At 57.5% G+C, this 22,485-nt stretch overlaps 10 protein-coding genes across 10 annotated transcripts; 6 read left to right on the top strand and 4 right to left on the bottom strand.

Annotated features, from left to right (window-relative positions):
- The first annotated feature begins 547 nt into the window (after positions 1–547).
- On the top strand, positions 548–1,444 carry B0H64DRAFT_55289 (uncharacterized protein). Its single transcript, XM_062808425.1, has 2 exons — positions 548–1,245; positions 1,401–1,444. Exon 1 carries the CDS (start codon positions 760–762, stop codon positions 1,216–1,218), a length of 459 nt encoding a protein of 152 aa, XP_062654253.1. The 5' UTR covers positions 548–759; the 3' UTR covers positions 1,219–1,245; positions 1,401–1,444.
- A 157-nt stretch (positions 1,445–1,601) lies between these two features.
- Positions 1,602–2,853, top strand: B0H64DRAFT_411999 (mitochondrial glycoprotein). The gene is made up of 2 exons (XM_062804891.1): positions 1,602–2,094; positions 2,151–2,853. The coding sequence occupies exons 1-2, from the start codon at positions 1,733–1,735 to the stop codon at positions 2,683–2,685; spliced, it is 897 nt and encodes a 298-aa protein (XP_062654252.1). The 5' UTR covers positions 1,602–1,732; the 3' UTR covers positions 2,686–2,853.
- Positions 2,854–2,962: 109 nt separating this feature from the next.
- Positions 2,963–5,658, top strand: B0H64DRAFT_427603 (LCCL domain-containing protein; the record flags this gene model as incomplete). Its single annotated transcript, XM_062805795.1, has 3 exons — positions 2,963–2,992; positions 3,385–4,434; positions 5,167–5,658. 3 exons carry the CDS (start codon positions 2,963–2,965, stop codon positions 5,356–5,358), a joined length of 1,272 nt encoding a protein of 423 aa, XP_062654251.1. The 3' UTR covers positions 5,359–5,658.
- Positions 5,659–5,816: 158 nt separating this feature from the next.
- B0H64DRAFT_447025 (uncharacterized protein) lies at positions 5,817–7,121 on the bottom strand (the record flags this gene model as incomplete). Its single annotated transcript, XM_062806972.1, has 3 exons — positions 5,817–6,762; positions 6,818–6,966; positions 7,017–7,121. 3 exons carry the CDS (start codon positions 7,119–7,121, stop codon positions 5,817–5,819), a joined length of 1,200 nt encoding a protein of 399 aa, XP_062654250.1.
- Positions 7,122–9,125: 2,004 nt separating this feature from the next.
- B0H64DRAFT_55238 (uncharacterized protein) lies at positions 9,126–10,657 on the top strand. Its single transcript, XM_062808422.1, has 4 exons — positions 9,126–9,643; positions 9,698–9,796; positions 9,855–9,985; positions 10,040–10,657. Exons 1-4 carry the CDS (start codon positions 9,508–9,510, stop codon positions 10,493–10,495), a joined length of 822 nt encoding a protein of 273 aa, XP_062654249.1. The 5' UTR covers positions 9,126–9,507; the 3' UTR covers positions 10,496–10,657.
- Positions 10,658–11,612: 955 nt separating this feature from the next.
- Positions 11,613–12,732, top strand: B0H64DRAFT_331771 (thiazole biosynthetic enzyme, mitochondrial precursor; the record flags this gene model as incomplete). The annotated part of the gene is made up of 3 exons (XM_062801022.1): positions 11,613–11,814; positions 11,882–12,385; positions 12,452–12,732. The coding sequence occupies 3 exons, from the start codon at positions 11,613–11,615 to the stop codon at positions 12,730–12,732; spliced, it is 987 nt and encodes a 328-aa protein (XP_062654248.1).
- Positions 12,733–13,128: 396 nt separating this feature from the next.
- On the bottom strand, positions 13,129–14,950 carry B0H64DRAFT_420886 (pyridoxal phosphate-dependent transferase; the record flags this gene model as incomplete). Its single annotated transcript, XM_062805496.1, has 4 exons — positions 13,129–14,376; positions 14,450–14,494; positions 14,553–14,843; positions 14,897–14,950. 4 exons carry the CDS (start codon positions 14,948–14,950, stop codon positions 13,129–13,131), a joined length of 1,638 nt encoding a protein of 545 aa, XP_062654247.1.
- Positions 14,951–15,871: 921 nt separating this feature from the next.
- Positions 15,872–17,014, bottom strand: B0H64DRAFT_420885 (uncharacterized protein; the record flags this gene model as incomplete). Its single annotated transcript, XM_062805495.1, has 1 exon — positions 15,872–17,014. The coding sequence occupies one exon, from the start codon at positions 17,012–17,014 to the stop codon at positions 15,872–15,874; it is 1,143 nt and encodes a 380-aa protein (XP_062654246.1).
- A 1,174-nt stretch (positions 17,015–18,188) lies between these two features.
- On the top strand, positions 18,189–19,510 carry B0H64DRAFT_479024 (P-loop containing nucleoside triphosphate hydrolase protein; the record flags this gene model as incomplete). The annotated part of the gene is made up of 1 exon (XM_062808281.1): positions 18,189–19,510. The coding sequence occupies one exon, from the start codon at positions 18,189–18,191 to the stop codon at positions 19,098–19,100; it is 912 nt and encodes a 303-aa protein (XP_062654245.1). The 3' UTR covers positions 19,101–19,510.
- On the bottom strand, positions 19,511–20,955 carry B0H64DRAFT_411975 (AMMECR1 domain-containing protein). Its single transcript, XM_062804890.1, has one exon. It carries the CDS (start codon positions 20,731–20,733, stop codon positions 19,882–19,884), a length of 852 nt encoding a protein of 283 aa, XP_062654244.1. The 5' UTR covers positions 20,734–20,955; the 3' UTR covers positions 19,511–19,881.
- Between the last annotated feature and the right edge of the window lie 1,530 nt (positions 20,956–22,485).

The following is a 22,485-nucleotide window of genomic DNA, read 5'->3' as shown; positions in this document are numbered from 1 at the left end:
ACTTGGCACAGCTTTGCGCTCGAGTCCTCCGAGTCCGCCCAGCGGAGCCCGGCGGCGTCATGTCATAGGAGAACAATGAATCTGTCAACCTTCCCTCTGTCACGTCTTTCCGGGCGTGTATGACATGCCACACACGCACCTGTGCCCCCTTCGGTCTCCCGCTGTTCCCTCATCGACCTCGGCCACGGATACGTGCACCGAGATACCCTGTGCTCCGCACGTTGTCGCCATGTTTGACTACAAGACCCGTTCCAAGGCTTCAGACACTTGAAGACTCGGGCGCCGCAGTGCCACCCGTCACGTATCTGGCGCACAAGGGGGCCTATCCGTATGGCCGGGACGATGGGCCACGTTCCGCGGGAGGAGCCGATCTGGTTGAGCGGATGGGCTGTGATGTAGTAGCGGGTCGGATCGAGCCTCGAGTCCGCGGTTGTGCTTAGGGTCACGAATCTACGATCGGTGTCGACGGGGACTATCTTTCCGTCTCCCGCCTACATTTTCGTTCATATTTATTCACTTTCGGAGTTTTAAATACTGCGCCATCTCGATTATATCATAGACTGACAATACTACTGCCAAACAACCCCATATCCAACCTTCTTTTATCCTCATCCCAAAACCACGCACCAACAATCCCCAAGAAAACAAACAAACTCACACCTCCAACCCACCAGCAAACACCACACACCAAACAAACCCCCCTCCACAAAAAAGAAAAGCCAGAAAAGAAAAGAAAAAAAAAAGAAAATAAAAAACACAATGTGCACCTACACGACGCACATCCGCATCTGCGCCCGCTGCGCCCGCGAGGACACGGTGCTCATCTCGGAGCAGCTGTGCCTGGCCGCCCGCGCCTCGGGCATCTTCGGCAGCTGCCTCGAAGGGGTCTGCGGCCAGCGCGACGCCACCGCCTGCCGCTGCTGGCAGTGCCGCGAGGAGGACCGCGAGGGTAGTGGTGGTGGTGGTGGTGGTGGTGGTGGTGGTGGTGTGAGGGTCCGCGCTGCTTGGGTGGCTGCTGGGGTTGGGGGGAGGGCGGCGGGGGCGGTTGGGAGGGCCGCTGCTGCGGGAGGGGGAGGGGGGTGGGGGGGGAGGAGTGGTGCTGCTGCTACTGCTGCTGCTGCTGCTGCTGCTGGGGGGAGGAGGGTTGGGGGTGGGAGGGTGACGACGGCGGCGGTGGTTGGGGGGGTGGCGGTTGGAGGGGGTGGGAGGTGGAGGTGAAGGGTATGGGGGTTGTGAGTTCTTTCCGTGCGAGGGAAGGGGAAAATACCTAACTTGGTGGATTTCATGGTGTTTGGGTGGCGTTTGGGTGGGATACTGCTGCGGTTGTTATGAAGTGATGAAGCGATGAACCAATACCCCTAGTGAATTAATGACTTAAGCCCCCTTGCCCCTCTCCGTGTCTTAAACCGCAAAGTACCTACCCTTGGTTTCTTGTTGTTCTCATGTTGTTCCAGCGTGTTAGTCGATTGTGGATCTGGAAGAGTCCTGGTCTTGGCGTCTTTTGCAACCCCCCTCCGTTCAATATCGCGGCTTCATGATTGGACCCCAGCCGTGGCCCGTGCACGCGATTTTTTTTGCAGCTTTGAGCTTGCCCAGAGGCATCGTCTTGTTCGAGGTGCAGAACTCATTCTTCTACTCCCCTCAGCCTCTTCAACCCCCATCAATTGAAGCACTTTCCCCTTCTTTTTGTGCTGCATCCCCACCGCAGACTCACAAAACAAATACAGCCAAAATGATGTCCCTTCGCTCTATTGCGCGCTCTGCGCCCAGGGCTCTGGCCCGCGCCTCCACCACATCCACCATCTCCCGCTGCCAGAGGACAAGCAACATCCTCAGCGCCCGCCCGACCTCGTTCCTCCGCACACAACAAGTCTCTGCCTTCTCCACGTCACTACTCCGCAAGGCCATGGCCGGCGAGGTGGATGAGGAGGTGTCGGCCAAGCTGGCCAGCGAGATCGATTTCGAGAAGGATGTCAAGCAGAACGAGCCCTTGCCCGCCAGCATTAAGGACTTTCTGGACAACAGCGCGTTCAAGGTCGAGGACGTCCCCGGCCGGGAGGATGTTGTTCTGACGCGGACGTTCGGTGACGAGAAGTAGGTTTTCCACGAATAGCTTTTTTTTTGTGTTTCCCCGCTGACCCTCCATTTAGGATCACTGTCACTTTCTCTATTTCCGATCTGCACAGCTACGAGCCAGACATGATGGAGGACCAGGCCATGGAGGACGATCTAGAGGATATCGAGTCCGGCCAGAATCAGCAGGAACAGCGGACTGGCGCCGCCGACCTTGCCGAGGAGGCGAACGAGGACCTGGAGGCCGGTTCCGACGAGGCCGCCGTCCCCTGCCGTCTCAACATTGTCATCGAGAAGCCTAACAAGGGCGCTCTCAACATCGAGGCGCTCGCCCAGGACGGCGCCGTCGTCGTTGAGAACCTCTACTACTATGCCGACCCCAAGCTGGCCCACAGCACCGACGCCAATGCCGTGCACGCCGCTCAGGACGCCTACCCCGGCCCGCCGTTCGGTAGCCTCGATGAGGACCTGCAGATCCTGATGGAGCGGTACCTCGAGGAGCGCGGCATCACGCAGGCGCTGGCTCTGTTTGCGCCAGACTACATGGACTTCAAGGAGCAGAAGGAGTACATGGCGTGGCTTAAGAACGTCAAGGCCTTCATCGATGCTTAAGCGAAGGACTGGGATACGAGGGGACGGGGATAAACGCTGTGCGATATGATTGTATTACTTGCCACTCTACGGAAAGTCTGGATGTACGATAGGTACGACAGACATGAGGACGTCTTCCTCTACACATAAAACTGTCGAAAATGAGAATATGACAAATAATGAACGAAACTTCCGCAATACCTGTCCGCTTAGGTTTGTCGATGTATCATTGAGCTGCACAGGAGAGCCAAGGCACTTTTTCACGCCATTCGCTTAGTCATTGGCTGGCCAGACCCCGATGGCCTTACCCCCCCTGCAGCTGAAGTTCGTTCGGATCCAAGCGGCCTTTTCCAGACTTGACCACCGGCATATTATGTGACTATCTTGCGAGCAAATGTTTCTTTCTCTCTTTTATTAGCCCGCCTCTCTTGTAATATAATTTTTATGGCGACATGGTTTTGGATTTATTTTCCTCATGTCATTGAGTTTCATATTGAGAACTTCTGTCCTTGAACCCTACCTTTTCGGGATCCGAGGTCCTCGTATTGGCAATTGACCAACCCAGCCTCAAGACAGGACTGGAGATGTTGCATTATCAACTTTTTAATGGGGTTCTTGCACAGTAACGACAAACCCTAAGCAAGGTGTTGGAACATGAGCCGAGATAAGACGACGGAGTATGGGGACCGAGGGGACGACATTGAGATACACCTCTCCGAGGTAGCTGATGAAGAAGCTCAACTCTTACACGACGACGAGAACGGCGCCTATGAGCAGTTCGAACTAGATGATACGTCTCAACCAGGCCAGGGACAACAACTGCCACCACAAGGCCGGCCAAGTTCAAGAGGATTTTGGGCAAGGGACCGGGCCCCCAGATGGCTTGCCTTCCTCTACGGCCCTGACCCGCCCAAGATCCATACCATCAACCCCATATTCCCTTCGGTGCAGGAGATTCCTATCAGATGGCTTAAGAAGACGCTACCGCGGCGATGGCAACGAGTAACCCTACTGGTTTTGTTCCTCCTCGCCTGGGCCACCTCACTCGCCGTCCCCCTGATTCTGAGCAAAGGGACAGCCACCGACGCATCTGGTGCCGCAATCCGCCATGTTGACTGCGTCGATACCCTCTGGAAACGCAACAACGAGTGCGGCCTTGACGGCGACAACTGCCGTCCCTTTTCCAACACCTCTTTTGCCTTCCGCTGCCCGGCCGACTGCGCCAGCGTTCGCGTGTTGAACCCGCATCATGTCGGGAGCCAGGACGTCAACTTTCGACCTCTGGTCATTGGTGGTGGTGGTGACGGACCCTACCGCGGTGACTCCTTTATCTGCGGCGCCGCCATCCACGCGGGTGTCATTGGCGACTCCACAGGTGGGTGCGGCGTCGCGACTCTGGTCGGAGAGTACTACCAGTACTTCTCTTCTTCCCAACACAACATCGAGTCGATCCCTTTCGACTCCTACTTCCCGCTCTCCTTCACCATCACCACCGACCCCACCCTCAAATGCACTAGCCCCGACCCGCGCTGGACAGTCTCACTCCCGCTCTCCATCCTCTTCACCGTCCTCCTCGCCCTCTTCACCACCTCGGTCCCACTCCTCTTCTTCACGACCTTCCTCGGCATATTCACGCACGTCGCGCTCGTCTCGGACCCGCCCAACCTCTCAACCGCCTCCACAACCTACCTCCTCCCATCCCTAATCTCCCACTACGCCGGCCGCCTCCTCCCCGCCCTCTTCACCGCGACAATCATCTACCTCACCAGCGTGCGCCACACCCTCTCCCCACCACCCCCCCAAAACCACCACCACCACCAACCCCAACCCCACCCCCTCGAAACAACCCTCCTCTACCTCCTCCCCCTCTGGCTAACCGCCCTCACCAACCGCACCCTCGAACCCCTCATCCCCATCACCCGCCTGACCCCGTCCGACCTGACCACCCAACCCGGCGCCCTCCTCGCCCTCACCCTCATCCTCCTCCTGCTCACCACCCTCACCCTCCTCCAAGCCCACACCCTCCACCGCGCCGGCCGCCTACCCCAGTACCTCGCCTTCTACGCCACCATCGCTTTGGCGCTAGGCCTCCTCGCCGCGCTGCCGAGGTTGAGATTAAGACTGCACCACTACGTGCTCGCGCTGCTGCTGCTCCCCGGCACGGCGGCGCGGACGCGGGTGTCGATGGTCTGTCAGGGGTTGTTGGTGGGGCTGTTTGTGAATGGCGTCGCGCGGTGGGGGTTTGATGCGGTGCTGCAGACGGATGGGATGCTGAGGGGGGATGGGGGGTTTGGAGGGGGGGTGCTGCCGGAGGTGTTGCCTGCGCTGGTGGAACGGTTGGCGGTTGAGGGTGGTGGTGGTGGTGGTGGTGGGGGGATGCGGATTTGGTTTAAGTGGCGGGGGTTGGCGGAGGGGGTGGTGAGTGCTGGTGGTGGTGGTGGTGGTGGTGGTCCGGAGGGGATGGGGGTGGAGGGGATTAGTGTGCTGGTGAATGATGTGGAGAGGTATAGGGGGTGGTTTGCGGAGCGGCCGTTGGAGGAGCAGGTGTTTAGGTGGGCGAGGGAGGCGGGGCGGGTGGTGGATGAGTATTTCCGGTTTGGGTTTGTCACTCAGGGTGGGAGGGCGTTGGACTACACCGAGGCTGGGACGTGGTTTGCGAATGGGAGTTGGAGTCAGGGGGCTGGGTACTGGTGATGCCGTTTCTTCTCGGGTTTTGAATAGGCGTTTTGTATGTATGTACATACAGCATTCACGGGGCTTGGACCGCGTGCCTTCCTGTCCCCCCTTTTCCATCCGAACCCCTTGCCCACCGCCTTCCCGCCACCCCACCCGCTAGCGCTATATATACAGGTTCCGCAGTCATAATGTCACCGCCTCCTCTCCCAATTGTCAAGCACCGGTTTGGTTCAACGGCATTGGGAGGAGGACCGGTTGGATACCAATCGAAAGAGGGCCGGTTCGATTCCACCTCGCGACGCAAAACCACCCGGTTTTCGTAACCGTCAACCTTCATTTGACCGCAAATGGGGCTTGGCGGTGAGCTATTTGTGTTTGGTTCCAATTGCTGTCCCGAGTTGTTGTTTTAAAAGTACAATGTGTCAATCTATTATTCTCTCGCTTTTGGCACAGGCCATAATACAGTCACAGTTACATCACAATCTGATATTTAGCGTGGCCTCGCGATCAACGCCCAGGCCAGTCCACCCCTGCCAGTTTCTCACCAACTTCCACGCGGCATGTATGTAGAGCCTCCCATGCGCCGCGCCATATTTGGCCGACAGCTCTCGTAAGCTCCTCACCGCTCTCAAGAGGTCGTGACCACCTTCTCTGTCCTCCAAAATGCACTGACCGTGGATTCGGTCAATAATTGCCCCCCAGCCCCTCGTTTCCTCCGCCAGTTCCCTCGAGACCAGGAGCTTCCCGTCAATGACTGGCCTCAGCTGGGTGATGTACGTGAGAATCACGAGAAGCCACAAACCTCTGACGAGAAGAAGCTTGTGGTTCTCATCTTCGACCCAGTTCTCGAGGATCACCCGGGTGCTGTTGACGCAGGTCGGCAAGCGGGCGAGATAAAGGTCGAAAGCTGGCTGGTTGGGCTTGTGTGTTGCCGTGAGGAGCAGCACTGACAGGGCAGAAATTTGTTGTAACAACAAGGCCAGGTCGCGGGTATCGAGACAGCGCACGTACTCGACAATAGCCGTTCTGGCGGTCGGGTTCGAGAAGACGTGCGAAACCCCGTGGAAACCGGAGCCGGCCTTCATAACTCCGCTGAAGCGTCCGTCATACGCGACTCGGCCAATAATATCCTCTGGTGACAAGTACTCCCCGGATGGCGCAGCCAGCTGCGGGTGTGTCAGCAACTCGCCCATGGGCCCCATCCAGTCGACGGCGGAAAGGGTTAAGGACTCCATGACGAGTATTGCTGCCCGCAGCTCGATACCGTCAGCCAACAAAGTCAGCGGCCGTCCAATTCCCGAGAACAGGCCGTAGACCAAGGGGCTATCGCCCGTGAAGAGATGGCAAATGGCGAGTGACCTGGTGTTGCCTGAGAACCTGCCGTTTTCCATGCTGAAGTACGTCATAAACGCCCGTTGAAACCTGAAAACTGTGAGCTAGGTGCACCTGCCTACCCGATTCTAGATGGTTCACATACCTAGAATCACTTAAAAACCTTGACTTGGCCTCCTCGTCAGAAATTCCCCTAGGTGACGGCTCCCAGGATAAGAGGTCACCTTTCAATAAGTCATAGGTTTCCCGGAGGCCATCTGGTGTCCCATCGAGTAGAAACAAAGTAGTTAGGGCCTGGGCGTGTTAGCGCTGGGTCGGATAATGCGGCGGTGTTGTAAACTTACAGAAGGGAGTTCGTTGTGCCGGCCGTCCAACTGAACCAAGGCATGCTGAACATGTGTCTTGGCCAGGAGACTATCCAACACGGTTCTCGACCCCGGGTTGGTCATCATGATAGATCTTTCTCTCCTTGGCTCATATCGGGCTGACATATCCAAGGTGGGAAAGAGTGCTGCCCTGGATCCCGTCCCTTTGACCAACTTTATATCACGCCAAACGGTCCAGCTCTCTCCCGGCCTAGGTGCCTGACGTCGAGCCAAGCCTCTCCGTGTCTCCCCTTGGCATCCATCGCTTTCTGGATCTTGCGTTTGGAGGGCTGAAAGAGGGATGGACATACCCAGTCAAGACCAGAGGATTCGATCTGGTGGCGATCCGGGGAGCTTGTGGAGTTCTCGGCATCCATAGAGAGATAGCCATGGTGTTGGGGTCGGTACAAATATTGCCATTGGGCAGCCATCGTTTGACCGGTTGAAGAGGTAAGATCTGTGACTCAAGTCGGCAGCTGAGGGATGGCGTATGCCGGTAAGGCGAGACCAAAAGAGAGATGGTAACCACACAACCGGGAAAGCTGACTGGCCACGCGGGCGGGAAGAGGACGGGCCGGGAGTCCCAACTCCATGGCAGGGCCGGTGACATCTGCAAGGGGTTTACCATCGCCACCTCCGAGCAGCGGGTGCCTCCATCACACGCCGTGGCTGGATAGAGACCGGACAGCCACTTGTACGGTGCATCCGGTTTTCCCGGAAGCCACGAGAGAAGCTGGGGACCCGGATTGGTGTTTTGGGAACGCCATGGCTGGGAGGAAAGCGTACATTATGACATTTTGGTCGATGGCCGGCGATAGTGTGCCCCGATTCGGCCAAGCAGCGAAATTCGCAAGACCTGCCAGAGATGTTTAGTTTCAAAAGTTCAGTTTTGCTTTTTTTCAGGGAGCACGTCGAAATCTCCATTCGAGAAAGAGCCATCCAATTCATCCTGCCAGAAATTGAAAGGGTGTAGTCAGCGTTGCATACCTAGGTAGGTACCCTGCGTGCCTGCCTGCTTGCCTAGCCGCATGCAGCTTGCGAGCATCATGTCAGTGGATGGAAGGCGCGGACCCACACCGACGACCCCTAAAACCTGCCCCAAAGAAACCCGAGTTTCCGCTAAGAAACCCCCACCGCTCGGTCATCTGCAGTCATCGCTTAGGAATCACGAAGCATCGAACAAGTCGAGAATGTGCACCATTATCTCGCGCACGCCGTGATATTGGTACACCGCGATCCCAATAGCGATCTTTTAGTTGGTGTTTTGTGACGATGATTTCTAAGCAACTCCAAAGCGTATGTCCTCAAGGTATGAAGGTAAACTCTTACCATTGTTGCATGTACCTTGCCTGTCTCTCAAGGTATGGACGTTCCCCTTATTCGGAGACCGAAAGCACGACTAAACTATTAATAGGTATTTGGAATCTAGAAACTGCCATCCCTACAGATGTACACTAGATGCCATCCGGCAGAGCCGCGATGTCTCGTCTCAAAGGACCCTAAATATTTTGCCACTGGGTATTTCAGCCGGACACTTGCTTGAGATCGCACAGTTCCAACATCTGTGCGGTGCCCAAGCACCTATCCGACGCGGCAGCTCTTTCTTCCTCGGGTGACACGACCGGCGCCACCACGGGTAACAACAGTAGCCTGGGAATGTTGGCTCCTAACAGCGTCGACCCCTGAGGCTTCGCAGAGGAAACCGGGCGTGCTCACAGCCCCAGTCGGAATGTCTCTGAGTGTCTCCGGTTTCAGCTGTGGCAGTCATATATCTGAGGGCCCCCAGTACCGTCCGGGGATCCAGCGCAGCTTGTCAGTTTCTTTTGTGGTCCGGTGGCTGCTTGCCCAACATTTGTGGCTTGTAGGACACCCCAATGAGACACGATTGACTTGTTGTTGCAGACTTAACGTTGCTTCCCGGGTCACTGACCCGGACTCCAACCCTCACCAACTCACCACCACCCAAGCCCCAATCCAGATTTCCCGTCCGCGCTCAGCTTTACTTCACGTATCAGATTCAGCTCCGGTGAAGATCCGGGGAATTTAGTCGGGGCATGAGGAAAGGAGAAAGCGAGGCGGCTGGGAGGTGCAGGGACGGCCGATTGTTTGCGCCTCACTCAACCCACGTTTCACCCACCGCCCGTACTACACTGTACAAGTGACGTACATTGTACCCCACGATGGCCTCTGGGTTATGGATCGAAGCGATGCTCTTGGTGGCAAGACCTATCGGGAAAACACGAACCCCCAATTGCGAGCACAGAGTTGCGCCAAAATTTTATGGCTGTTACCCCAAGTACCCTTAATCTCCGCGGTGCGGACGATGACCTCGGTGAAATAACAAATAGATTGTTGTCTATCGATGGAAGCATCTCCTCTTTTGCAGCTAGTCTCGCCCTACTCCTCTAACTGACTTGGGGGTTGTCGTTTTCACTGTACCGTTTGCTAATAACTAGCTCCTCGGACTCCAATGCGCACCCCTCTGCCTCTGCTTCTGGCTCTAGCCGGCTTCCCGGCCGCCGTTTTGGCCGAGGATACGACGCTCATCGACGGTCATCTTTCAGGACCTGTAGAAAATGAACACTCGGGAGACTTAAACTTGGTTGGTATGTGAAGACGCGGTCCCAAGAAAACGAAAAACACTGCTAATACAGCTTCAGAACGATACCCCCTTCCCGAGCCGCAATGCGGCAGCTGGGTGGGTGTCGAGGTGATCTTTATGGTTGAAGTCACTGAGGTCTGCCCGGAGGGGTCAACAGGTAGAAGCTCTTGAGCCGGAAGCTCTGTACCAAGCGGTCTAACTGAAGCCATTCGCAGTGACCGAGACTTACACCCAATGCGTGGAGACACTCACTCGTTCCATTTGCGCAACGGCGATGACAAACCGTCCCTGCTATCCCTGCATCATGGGCACGCCACCGCCATCCGACACGGCGACAGTCACAATGGTGAGCGCTTCCAAAGTCTCCATCGGCAACACGCCACAAACTAACTCCTCGCAGACCTCCTGCGCAACCGCAACCGAGCAAACACTGACCGTAACGGTCCAACTCTGCAGCACATGCACGACCGCAACCTACGTCGGCCCCATCCCGGGCTACACCCCCGGCGGGCCCTGCCACGGGTGCACCCCATACGGCAGCGGCAGCGACAGCGGCTTGTCGTCGTCATGCTCAGAAGAGGGCGGCTCGGCCACGCCGGCCATTACGACAACGACAACGTCAACCTCTACCATTACCGTAAGCGTATCGGGCTGTGTCGAGTCTGACGTGAGCTCTACTCGCAGTACGCCGCCTGGAAACCCGTCTGTCTCGTTGACGACGTCCCCGACGAACACCCCTTACCGGCCTACTACGGCGCCTCCGGCTGTTACGGCGGGCGGTGTTCGGAATGGGGTTGTTGGCTTTGAAGCTCTGATAGTGAGCTGGGTGATGATGTGTGCTTTCTTGGGGATGTAGCCGTGGATTTGGGTTTCTCGTTTATTTCTTGCTTATAAGGAGCCCCTTTCCTTCCTTCTTATTCCCGAGTTTCGAGAGTCTCTTATCGAGACTGCCCGTTTATTCCTATCTCCATTCTTAATGTCATATCAAACAGAAACGTCTCTGTGTAAGCGACAATGCGCCAAGTTCACTTTACCTAATATCACGCTCCGATTTCGGGGCCGCGCGGGTGAGGTCGGATCCCGGATGCGGGCTATGGATGCCGGAGTGGACTGAGCGGTTTCTCTTCACCCAACGCCGGTCTTGCATTGGCCAATTCTAGATTTTGAACAGACCCGTAATTAGCCGCGACATATGGGGTGCACATTGGTGTGTGAGGGTGCAAGCTCATTCCCTGCCGCCATGGGGAGGCGAACGTTGGGGTACCACGAGGAGGAGGCCCGAGTTGATCAATATCGTCATTGGATTGTCATCGAGATAGCTCGCTCGCCCATTCGACTGAGTGCGGACCCCGATCGCTGGCTCCGTGAGGGGTTCGCTTCCGGAGAAAGTAGTACCATGTATGCGCAAGAGAGGGGGCCCGTGGGGGTCTCCATATTGCTTTGAGCCGTCAAGAGCCGTCGTGGAGGGCATGATAAAGGAGTCGTCCTGCTGTTTCCCGCTGTTCTCCCTTCCTCTTCTTTTCTTCTGCTAAAGCGACCACTGTCTCGACAACTAGTCCTCTCAGCAACTCCACTCAAACAGCCTCATAAGTGTCGTGCGCATCGGACTCTCTCCGCTCATCATGAACTCTTCTAACCACAGCTCAGACTGACATATCCGTCCGGTACATGATGCCGTCCCACTCTCGAGAGAAGAAGCCATGATGGCCTTTCGATGGTGTCCTATCCCACAATGATCAATTGTATCATCTTCAGGTAACTATCTGAATGCATGAGCCGGTGCCAATCTGGTTGCTGTCGAGCATCCACCAGTCTTAGGACCTGGATGTCTCGACAGCGCCGGAGCGGCTGAGATTATACGGCAGTAACTTGATCTGGATAATACCAGCGAAAGGATCATGCTTCTTGTCCTCTTTCCTCTGCAGTGGCAGAACCCTAACTCTCCCAGATAACACCCAACACCACCAACAACAATGGCTCCGTCGGCAATCTCTCCCGCCCAGCAGCACGCCCAGCTCGCATTTGCCTCCAAGAAGGTCAAGGATGCTGCGGCTGTCGAAGACCGTACGGAAGATGGCTTGACCAAGTCCCTTAACGAGATGATGGGCAGCTGGGACAACTTCACCTTTGCCCCCATCCGTGAGAGCACCGTCTCGCGCGCCATGACCCGTCGCTGTAAGCCATACCACTTAAACCAAACCACATAGCCAGTCCTCGATCCTTGACTAACGAGAAAACCAAGACTTTGCCGACCTCGACACCCATGCCGAGTCCGACATCGTCATCGTCGGTGCCGGCTCCTGCGGTCTGTCAGCGGCCTACACGCTCGGCACGCTCCGACCCGACCTGCGCATCACCCTCATCGAGGCGGGTGTGGCGCCTGGCGGTGGTGCCTGGCTCGGCGGACAGCTGTTTAGCGCCATGGTGATGCGCAAGCCGGCGGACGTGTTCCTGCGGGAGATCGGGGTGCCCTTCGACGACGAGGGCGACTACGTGGTGGTCAAGCACGCGGCGCTGTTCACCAGCACCGTCATGTCCAAGGTGCTGGCCATGGACAACGTCAAGATGTTCAACGCCACTACCGTCGAGGACCTGATTACCCGCCCTGATGAGGGCGGTGCTGGTGTCCGCATCGCTGGTGTTGTCACCAACTGGACCCTGGTCTCCATGCACCACGACGACCAGAGCTGCATGGACCCCAACACCATCAACGCCCCCGTCATCATCTCCACCACCGGACACGATGGTGAGTCTTTCTGGTCTTCTACAACGCCATAACAAAACAAGAGTGCTAACGCTAGGGATGTCACAGGCCCCTTCGGCGCCTTCTCCGTCAAGCGCCTCGTCAGCATGAAGCAGCTGGAGCAGCTGGAGGGTATGCGCGGTCTGGACATGCAGCGGGCCGAGGACGCCATCGTCAAGAACACGCGCGAGATCGTGCCGGGCCTGATCGTCGGCGGCATGGAGCTGTCCGAGATCGACGGCGCCAACCGCATGGGTCCTACTTTTGGCGCCATGGCCCTCAGTGGTGTCAAGGCGGCCGAGGAGGCCATCCGCGTGTTTGACCTGCGCAAGAAGCAGAACGATCTGTGAGCGGGGTCAGGAGTGTGGCAGTGCGGAGGGCATCAGTTGCACACCAAGTCGCTAGGTTCTATCTTAGTCGGTCACTACGAGATAGTCAAGGGGGATACTTCAGGACGCTCCCTATATCGACAATGAAATCTGCTTTCGAACTAAATGAGACTAGACAGTGATGTGACTACAGTTCTATCGCACTAAACCAAAAGCCCCACCAAACCACAACCCTACCTTGTATCTCATCCCCCTTTATGATACACCCCCCTTTCACTCTTCACACCCTCAAACCCCTTCCTCCCCCTTTCCCCTTCCCCTTCCCCTTCCCCTTCCCCTTCCCCTTCCCCTTCCCCTTCCCCTTCCCCTTCCCCTTCCCCTTCCCCTTCCCCTTCCCCTTCCCCTTCAACCCCCCCCCTAAACCTCCCCAACAACCTCCCTCCCCACAACCCCCACCGCCCTCACCAACCCCTCCACCGTCCCGCGCTCCGTCCCCCCACTAACCACCACCCTCAGAAACGCCCCCCTCTCCCCCGGCGCATAATCCACCATAAACCCCCTCCCCACCAACCCCTGCACCACCGCCCTCGTCCGCGCCGTATTCACCCCCTCCTCCGCCGCCACAACCCCTCCAGGGGCATAATAAAAACACACCTGCAGACACGGCGGCGGGTCGGTCGACACGAGCACCAGGTCGGGGTGTGCGGCGACGAGCGAGGCGAGGTAGGCCGCCGTGGCGAAGGCGCTGTCGATGAGGGCGCTGAAGCCGGAGGTGCCGTGGTAGATCCAGCTGAGCGCGAGCTTGAGGCTGTCGGCGCGGCGGCCGCATTGTAGCGTGAGGTCGGCCATGTCCCAGGGGTCGTTGTAATTGTTGGATGCTGAGGGGGAGGGGTAGGGGATGGGGGTGGTGGTGCCGTTGGTGGGTGGCGGGGTGGGGGGTTTGTTTGTGGTGGTGGTGGTGGTGGTGGTGGTGGTGGTGGTGGTGGTGTGGAAGAGGTAGCCGGCGGGCAGGGTGTTGGCGCGGTGGAAGACGGCCGTGTCCGGGCCGAGGAGGAAGGAGCAGGTCACGGGCACGTTGAGCATCTTGTGCGGGTTGATGGTGAGGGAGTGGGCGAGGTGGGAGCCGGCGAGCTTGTGCCGGTGGGTCGGGGAGAAGATGGCCGGGCCGCCCCAGCTCGCGTCGATGTGCAGCCAGAGGTGGAACTCGGCGCAGATGGCGGCGATTTCTTCGAAGGGGTCGTAAGAGCCTAGGACGGTCGTGCCGGCGGTGGCGTTGACGTAGAGGGGGGTCTTGCCCTCGGCTTTGGCGCGTTGGATGAGGGCGCGCAGCGCGGAGGGGTCCATTCGGCCTGCCCCGTCGACGGGGACGGTCCAGACGGAGGCGGAGCCCAGACCGCAGGTCACGGCGGCCTTTTCGACAGAGTAGTGGCCGTGGACGCTGGTGAAGAGGATGAGAGGGCCGGGGGCGCCGCTGTTGCCTTGGGTTTTGCATTCCGGGTAGAGGGTGTTGCGGGCGACGACGATGGAAGTCAGGTTGGAGGAGCTTCCGCCTTGGCAGGTTACACCTCCGGCACGGGGGCCGGTGAAGCCAAAGAGGTTTGCGAGAGACTTGGCTGTGTGCTTTTCTATGACCGTCAGGGCCGGCGAGACTTGGTAAACGTGCACCTTGATTCTATTAGTCATGGGTCCCTTCTCGAGCTCAGGGGCTCAGGGGTAACACCCGCGGCAGACCACTTACATTTGTGTTTAGGGCGCCCAAAAGGAGCTCGGAAGCTACGCCAACCTAATACGCCAGAGTCAGAATAGGAACACGATGGTAATCAGGGGCTGGACGACCACACCGGGTTGGTGCTGGCATACAGCTTGTCCATGAACCCCTGGTCCCACGTGTTGACGCTGTGCTTGAGGACATCCTTGATAGTCTCAAGCAGACCCTCTTCACCCCGGCCTTTCCCTTCGGGCAGACTGAGGGCCAGTTTCTGGACCAAGTCCTCGGGTTTCTGGGCGTTGACGAGGGTATTTTTAACAACTCCCTGGGCGTTCGGGAGCAGCTCCCCGGCGGCCCTGGACGGGATTGCTTCATCCGCCTCTCGGACGAACGGAATAATTAAGGCTTTTACGGCATCAATGAGCTACCAACATGTCAGTGCTATCCTCACGTGGGGGACTGGGGCCCACCACTTACATGCTCGACCTCATCGGCCCTATTCAGGGGCTTATCCCCATGTGTTCCATTCATTTTCGAGTTCCTAACACGAGTCTGGGGATGGGATCAACAGCAGGGTTCGTAGTGGAGGGAGAAAACGAGGTCAATGGCACGGAGTCATAACATCTCAATTTTTGCTTACTAGTCCGGCCTAGGGCCCGGATGGTCGGGATCTGACTCCCCACGCCCCCACGTGTCGCCTCGGCCGTCCGGGGGACTCCACAGTCATGGAAAGCCGAAAAGGGAGGAGAGCCGCAAACCGGAGCTCTTGGCAACCGAGGATATCATCGGTCTGGTCCACTCCCCACGCGTGAGTCAGGGTAGGGGGCGTTTAATAACTCATGGACTTCCGTCGTCAGCCAAGCAAGCAACATGGTCACCCGTCAACAAGATCTTTGTATAGATGGGATGTATATAAGGTCAAGAAGGCTTGTAATTAAAATGATACTAAACCACCTCTATCACAAGAGGAAAACGACGTCACAGTTGGAAGAAGACCGGCCGTTGTGGAGGAAAAGGAACGTAGGTACCCAGTTACTGACCCAAACATCTAAGTTTGGATTGGATAAATCCATCAAGCTCAAATAGAAGCCGGTCCCATGGTGCTTGCTTGCTAGAGAACGGGTTCGAATTAGCATGATGAATAGACACAAACACTTCAACGTGTGGTCTTTTAGATAAAACGAAGCAAGTTCGTTAAAGCCTCGAATCCAGACCCGCTCAAATTAATAGACACTAGACATGAGGACGACTCTTTTGGATTGAACTCCTTTCTTTTGGGATAGCATCTCTTCAAATTCAAAGACATTATTCAATTTCACACTCTGCGATCCGGTGCCCTGCCACGAATTGACATACTTCCTACATATCGTTATTGCAGCGAAATCATGTTTCCCCCAAGGCGTGCTCGTTTCCCTGCGCGGCTGCGCCCCAGTGCCCGATCATAGAAAGCCCTCACTTCTTCTCGGCTGGTTTGCGTCCCAGCTTCTCCAACAGTGCAATCAGCTCCGGCCCTCTCTCCTTGTGGGCTGGATGGTCGAGGAAATACTTGGGCAGCGGCGCATACTTGTTTGGAGGAGGATTCCCCCACGTTTTCAGCAACCATTCGGCTGCCAGCTCTTTGTTGCCGAGCCAGCTCTGGGGAATCCACCTTGCCCATGGGCCGTCGCGCTCCTCGTTGTTGGCGAAGTTGGCCCCGCCAGGTGCGAAGGGCCAGCGACGCTTGATGGGTGAAGGGGGGAGGTGATGTGCTTTCTTGGAGTATTTTGCATGGGGCCAATGCTTCTGAAAGCGGTGGACAACGGCTTGGTTGAAATCAATGAGTACCACGCTACCGTCACCCTGGACCATGACGTTCCGCGGTTCCAGATCCCCGTGTGTAACTTCAGCGTCCCACCAAATCGAGATCTCGGCCTCAAACGTCCTCTTCAGGACATGGAGACGGAAGCTCTCGTCAGGTAACAGGTCGTACCGAACTGCGCCGTCTTTGGTGGCCCTAAGAATCTTGTCGAACACGGTTTCACCAGGCACGAGCTGAAGGAGGAGCATGCGCACCCATCGCCGGCGGCCGGGCTCATCGGTGGCGACCGAGAATGTCCAAGCACCGTGGTAATCGGGGACAACCTTGGCACCGACAGTGGGAACGGGCTGTATGGTCTTGTAAGCCCAGGCCTCGACGGCGTAGTCGGCATCAGCGAGCGTCATGAAGTCCCAGCCCATATCCGGATCCTCGAACGGGTAAGAAAGGCCGTCGTAGATTTTGGCCACATATGACACGGCTTTGTTTTGACCGAGATGGCCGGTAACCACATGGGCGCCGCCGTCATCAATCCCGACACGCCGCAAGGTTTTCGTGCCGGTGATGGTAAAAGTGTGCTCAGTCACGGATGGCGGCGGGGGCGTTTCCAAAGGCGGGTACTGAAGAGCGAATGGAAGACGTTGGGCGGGCACATTATCTGGCCAAACCGACACTTGGGGTCGCGGGTTTGGTCCATAGGCACCGCCAAAGGGTTCTGGTGGGACATGGGCCCGAATGCGAAACTGGGCACCCGCCTGGTATGGTATGGAGGAGGAGTGAGTTGTTGTACCTGAGGCCATGGCGGGAGGGATATGAATGAAAGGCAGTTGTAGTTGACCTGGGCGTTCGTAGAGAGGAGAGACGATGGTTGAACTTGGCGGCAAAATGGAGTGATAAAAGGAGAGGGAAAGAGAGAGAGGTACAGAGAGAGCGAGGGAAAGCGAGAGAGGGAGGGAGAGAAAGTGATCACCCTCAACTTGGGTGTCCCGTCAGGCTTACGCCGGCCAAGTCGCGCCGGTTTGTAGCTTGTTGGTTGACTTGGTTTAGGTTAAGTTGCCCGTTCGTTGCCTTTTGTTCAACCAGCGGAACCGAAACCCCCTAAGACGGTAAGGATTGTTACGGCAGAGGACACACGGAGAAAATGATTATTCTGTGCCTTTTCCCTCTTCTCCTTTCATCTCTTCTCTTTCCTTTATTATTATTATTATTATTGGGGTTGCTTTTTCTTTTTAGTTTGTTTTCTGTTCTGTTCTTGTCTTGGGTTGTTGGAACGAACACTGCCCTCGCGAACCCAACGAGCGGCAATGTATGTATGTACTTACGTTGCGATGGCGATAACTGCCTACGTACCTACCTACGTAGTTACCTACTCAGGTACCTTAGTTATTTGATTTATTATTGATAGATCGAGAATGCCTCAAGCAGCTTACTACCATCAGTTAACTTGTGACTCGGTAATCGAGAAACTGGACGCGCTCACCTACCTCCTTTGATTTCAACATTTCATTCCCAGAATTAAGTTGTATTGTGTCGTTGCGCAACTTAACCTCGCCCTGTCCCTGCCTCGGATTGTTTCCCGGGTGACGTCGCGTTCTCGATTCTTGGGTGCCCCACCGACTTTTTAAATGTTTGCCCGCGGCGTGGTACTTGGCCGAACACGACCTCGGGGCGCGTGCGGAATGCCATTGACGACAAACACCAATCAACCAACCCCTGTCCCAACCCTCTGGCTCTCCGTCGCTGTCTCGCGCCCGCGATCAGACATTCCCTCTCTTATCCATTGCGCAGAAACTCCAACCAACGCGTCGCACAGCCCCCGGCGCAACCTCCCGTCGAAAGGATCTACACGCATCCACCCGCGGCAACCGCCCCTTGCGGTCCGGCGCGCGCGCCACAATCGATCGTCACCAGGCCGACCCCCCCGTTCGCGGCAAAAGAAGTAAAAGGAACCAAAAAAGATAAAACAAAAAAAGAATGAAATCTTCGCACACCCCCTCGGCGTCGGACGCCTCCCAACCGCCGGTGCCCATCTCCATCACCATCTGCGGCGACGGCGGGTGCGGCAAGTCGTCCATCACGCTGCGGCTGGTCAGGAGCCAGTGGACGAGCGACTACGACCCGACGATCGAGGACAGCTACAGCGTGACGCGGCGGCTGGACGGCGCCGTGTACCACCTGGCGCTGACCGACACCGCCGGCCAGGAGGAGTACCGCGGCATGTGGGCGTCGTCCAACCTCGGCGCCGACGCCTTCCTGCTCGTCTACGACATCACCGCCCCCGACTCCCTCGACGCCCTCGACTACTTCAACGAGCTGATCGACATGGAGGCCGAGACGCGGCTGGACAACGCCGAGCGCGCGCGGCGCGCGGGGCTCGCGCACATCTCCCCCAGCCTGCCCGACGCCAGCCGACCCAGTCACCACCACCACCGCGGCTCCGGCGGGGCCGGCTCCGGCGGCAAGACGGTGGCGCCGGTCAAGATGGTGGCGGGCAACAAGTGCGACCTGGCGGAGAGCCGGCGGGTGGGCGCGGCCGCGGGGCTGGAGTGGGCGCGCAAGCGCGGCTGCGGCTTCATGGAGACGAGCGCGCGCCTCGAGGTCAACGTCGAGGAGACCTTCGCGCTCATCGTGCGCCGCGTCGAGGAGGCCCGCCGCCGCGCCGAGACGGGCGCCGCCGACGCCGAGCTGGCCGCGAATAGCCGCGGCATGACCAAGCCGCTGACGCCGCTGCCGCCGGGGGATGATTCTGATGAGAAGGCTGGTCGCGGTTGTGGTGGTGGAGGTGGTGGGGAGAGGGGGCCTGGGGTGAGGGGGCCGAATATTGAGGGGGATGATCGCGTGGGGAAGGGCGAGGGCCGGTTCTGGAAGAAGTTGCGCTGCTGGTAGGGCCGGCTGTGCCGCGGGGCTGGGGGTCGCGGGGGTGGTGTGAAGCGTGTCAAGATAGTGAAATCCGATATCAGGCTCGTGAAGAGGGTTTCGGTATTCCGGGGTGGGAAGGATCTTTGATGGTTTGTAGGGAGTTGGGAACATGCTTTTGGGTCGGAGCTGGGAAGCGCGCGATATACCACGGTTGGCTGTGTTCTGGTTGGGGGGGGGAGGGGGGCACCATGATCTATTTTTCCCTTGGCTGGAGTTGTCGGGTCCGTCATTGTAACGATATCTCATGGCGTTGTTGGACTTAATGACAAAGAGGAGCGGCCTTCATTTGGGTGGGCGAGGTTCAGCGGTGGCATGTTTTGTTACCTTGTATTGATTGTGAGATTCTCGCCTGTGGTATTCTGCGTGAGGGACAACTGCAATCTTGAAACTTCTGGCTCTATCGCCCTGTATTATGGAATTCTAAAGCACGGGAGGTAAAAAAACATGAGATGAGATCCTTCCTGTGGGAACTTGTTAGCCGCGGGCGATGGGCATGGGCCTCTGAAAACGAGGTATGCGCTCACAAGCCCAATTCCCCTGGTCCCAACCATTCCGGACTCGAGCAGCCGTTTACCTCAAGCCCAACCCAAACTTACCATTTAACCCTTTACCCAAACCGTACTCCTCAAACCAGAACCGTGTATTACCATGAACCGCCACCCCACCCCTACTCCCCGGATGCCTCCTCTAAACCCTCTAAGCCGACAACTCCATCCCCTCCAACCCCGTTGAGAACACCGCCCCGCCATCACTCCTCAACCCCGTCCACCCAATCCCGCCACCTCTTAAACTCGGCATACTCCAAGCTCACCTTCTTCCCCTGGTAGCGCACAACATCGAGCTTAATCTCGGCCCACCTATCCTTCCTTCCAACCCAGCCAGCCTTGCGCATCAAGCTCACCAGCGTCTCCTCCTTGGTCCAGCCCTGCTCCACAGCAACATCAGGCAGGTAGGTGGCGCCGTAGCGGCGGCCGTGGTGGTGGAACGAGATGCGCAGGCCGTGGGTGCCGAGCTCCCAGTCGGCGGGGTCGGCGGCGGGCTCGAAGTCGGTCAGCAGGGTGACGGCGACGGCCAGCGACGGCAGCTCGGCCGCGCGCACCGCGTGGAACCGCGTGTCCTGCGTCGCCGAGATCACCGCGTACGACGACAGGCCGGAGTCCAGCTCCTGCGCCTCGAACGTCCCGATGCAACCCCGCAGCGCGTGCTCGCCGCCCCGCTCCGATACCGTGTTCCACGTCACGAAGAGCGGGGATTCCGTGGGCGGTGTGGGGCCGTCGTTTTCTTCTTCTTCTTCCTCCTCGCCTGTGGCGGGGATGGATGAGGTGGAGGTTGCCGGGGTGTCGGCGCCGAGGGAGAGCGTGCTGTTGGAGGCGGAGGAGGTGCCTGAGGAAGAGGAGTCTTCGGTCACGCGGCGGAGCGCGGGTAGGCGCTTGGATAGCTTGCTGCTGTCGGCGGGAACGTCTCCGGTGCTGTCATCTTCGACGGAGCGGGAGTACTCGGCCCACGACTTGTGCACCTCGGCAAGGGTCATGGATTTGCGTTTCTCAAGGTGGGCGGCTAGAGCCTCAAAGCAGAACAAACAGTGCACGGTGGAGGCCATGATGACGTGGGTGGGCTTGGTCGTGTCGCTTATCGCGGCGGAGGGAGTGAAGTGACTTTACCAGGTCTAAAAAGACCAAGATGGTGGTTTGAAGCGACGACGACACAAGCCAACCCCGGATATGCCGGGAAACGCACGGATTGAAGTCGAGATATGTTGGAGGTGAAGGAGGGGCAGGAGGGGTAGGAGGGGCAACCGGAGGAAGAAGCGTCGAGGTGTGGGGTGGGCGGAGCTGGTCGGCCGTCAAGGTGGTGCGGGGCAGGGCTGGGCTTCCATTGCGGGCAAGGCGATGCCAAGACCACGCTTGTCTTGGAGCTATCGCCCCACCAGCCTTGCCGATAAGACAACACTTTTGTGAGTTGGTCGACTTGCCAGTGTCGTCACAAAAAGAAAGAAGATTTCTCCAGAAATGTCAAACCGAAGTTCTTGCGATTGCAGCTAGAAGTATTTGCTCATACCTAAAATCATCCCTCGGTGGGCGCATAGGAAACGAGGCACTATGTAACCAATATTCTGTACAGGCTGGTGGATTATCCTTGCATCCCGCATTTCTTATCCTTTCTTTTCTGTAGGAGAGAAAGTCAATGAGATAACGTTTTCTACGATGCTCCCGAATACCAAACCATATGCGACTTGTTTAAAAGTAGAGCGAGCTCATCGATTTTGGAGGAATACTAGGCGCATCATGAATGGCACATTCAGCCCTTCCAAAGTTCCAGACCCTTTGCGCGGCGGAGCGCGGTCCGCTGTAGATCCAGCTGTCAACAGCTGCTGCCAGCCGAGTCTCTTCAAACAACATCACAGCCACTTGTTTCACCCTCTTCTCCCCTCATGTCCCCCGCCAACAACAAACACTCCTGGTTGCCACCGGCGCGTCATGTTTCGCGGGCAGGAGACAGGCCGTTCTGGACTCTGGGATCCTGCGACACGGAAGCAGGGATCCGTCCCGGACTTCTCAAACACCTGGGGACGGGTTTTGCGCCTTCCGACTGCACCTTCTCACCGAAGCGCGGCTCTTTCCAATGCAACACCCCGACCAAGCCACTCTGCCGGTTTCACCCCCCTGCCCCAAAAGCTTCGCGGGCCTGGCCCCCGCCCGTAGACCTCTCCAGACCTTTCGTCCCAAAAATTTAAGCTCGTTTTGCCTGCCAGGGGCATTCAAGCTTAACGGTGGCCGCGTAGCATCCAGCGCGACTACACAGCACATCGTGGGTTAGCGGCCTAGGCTGCGTGCACTGGAAGTCCAGATTGTTACCGCGCCTCGGTGTCTCAGATGGACATCGGTTTGAGCGAAGGCTCACTTCCTGCTTTTCTCGCGTCATCGAAACACCAGGGTCGATTGAAACCCCAGGGCCTTGGAAGACCTTCCTGGGAACTCTGACCGGGCTGTCGAAGCTGGGAAGTGATCATCTCTCTTGGTATGCGTTCCTGAAACGTCTTTTGTCTATCAGGCATTGCGGATCCTGATCGTCGAGCTGCCGCCTGAGCATTCAAGTACTTAATGCCGCCGAACTTGGCCCATCCTGTCTTCTACTTTTTTCATACTCCAACGCCCTTCTTTCCAACTCTTCTCTTCCACATCCAGACCGCAGTTCTTGCTCGTCGCCGGCCGACACATTCGTTTCTTCCTTCGTACATATTCATCACACTGAAGCAAGCCCTTCCGCATCTTAATCAGTCAACATGAAGTTCACCATTGCCACCGTTCTTGCTTTCGCCGCCATGGCCCTTGCTTATCCGGCAACGGGGCGC

The sequence above is a fragment of the Chaetomium fimeti genome (assembly GCF_033439085.1).
Source record: "Chaetomium fimeti strain CBS 168.71 chromosome Unknown B0H64scaffold_12, whole genome shotgun sequence".
Classification (NCBI taxonomy): Eukaryota; Fungi; Ascomycota; class Sordariomycetes; order Sordariales; family Chaetomiaceae; genus Chaetomium; species Chaetomium fimeti.
The sequence above is the reverse complement of the archived record's forward strand: the minus strand, read 5'-3'. Positions and strand labels throughout refer to the sequence as shown.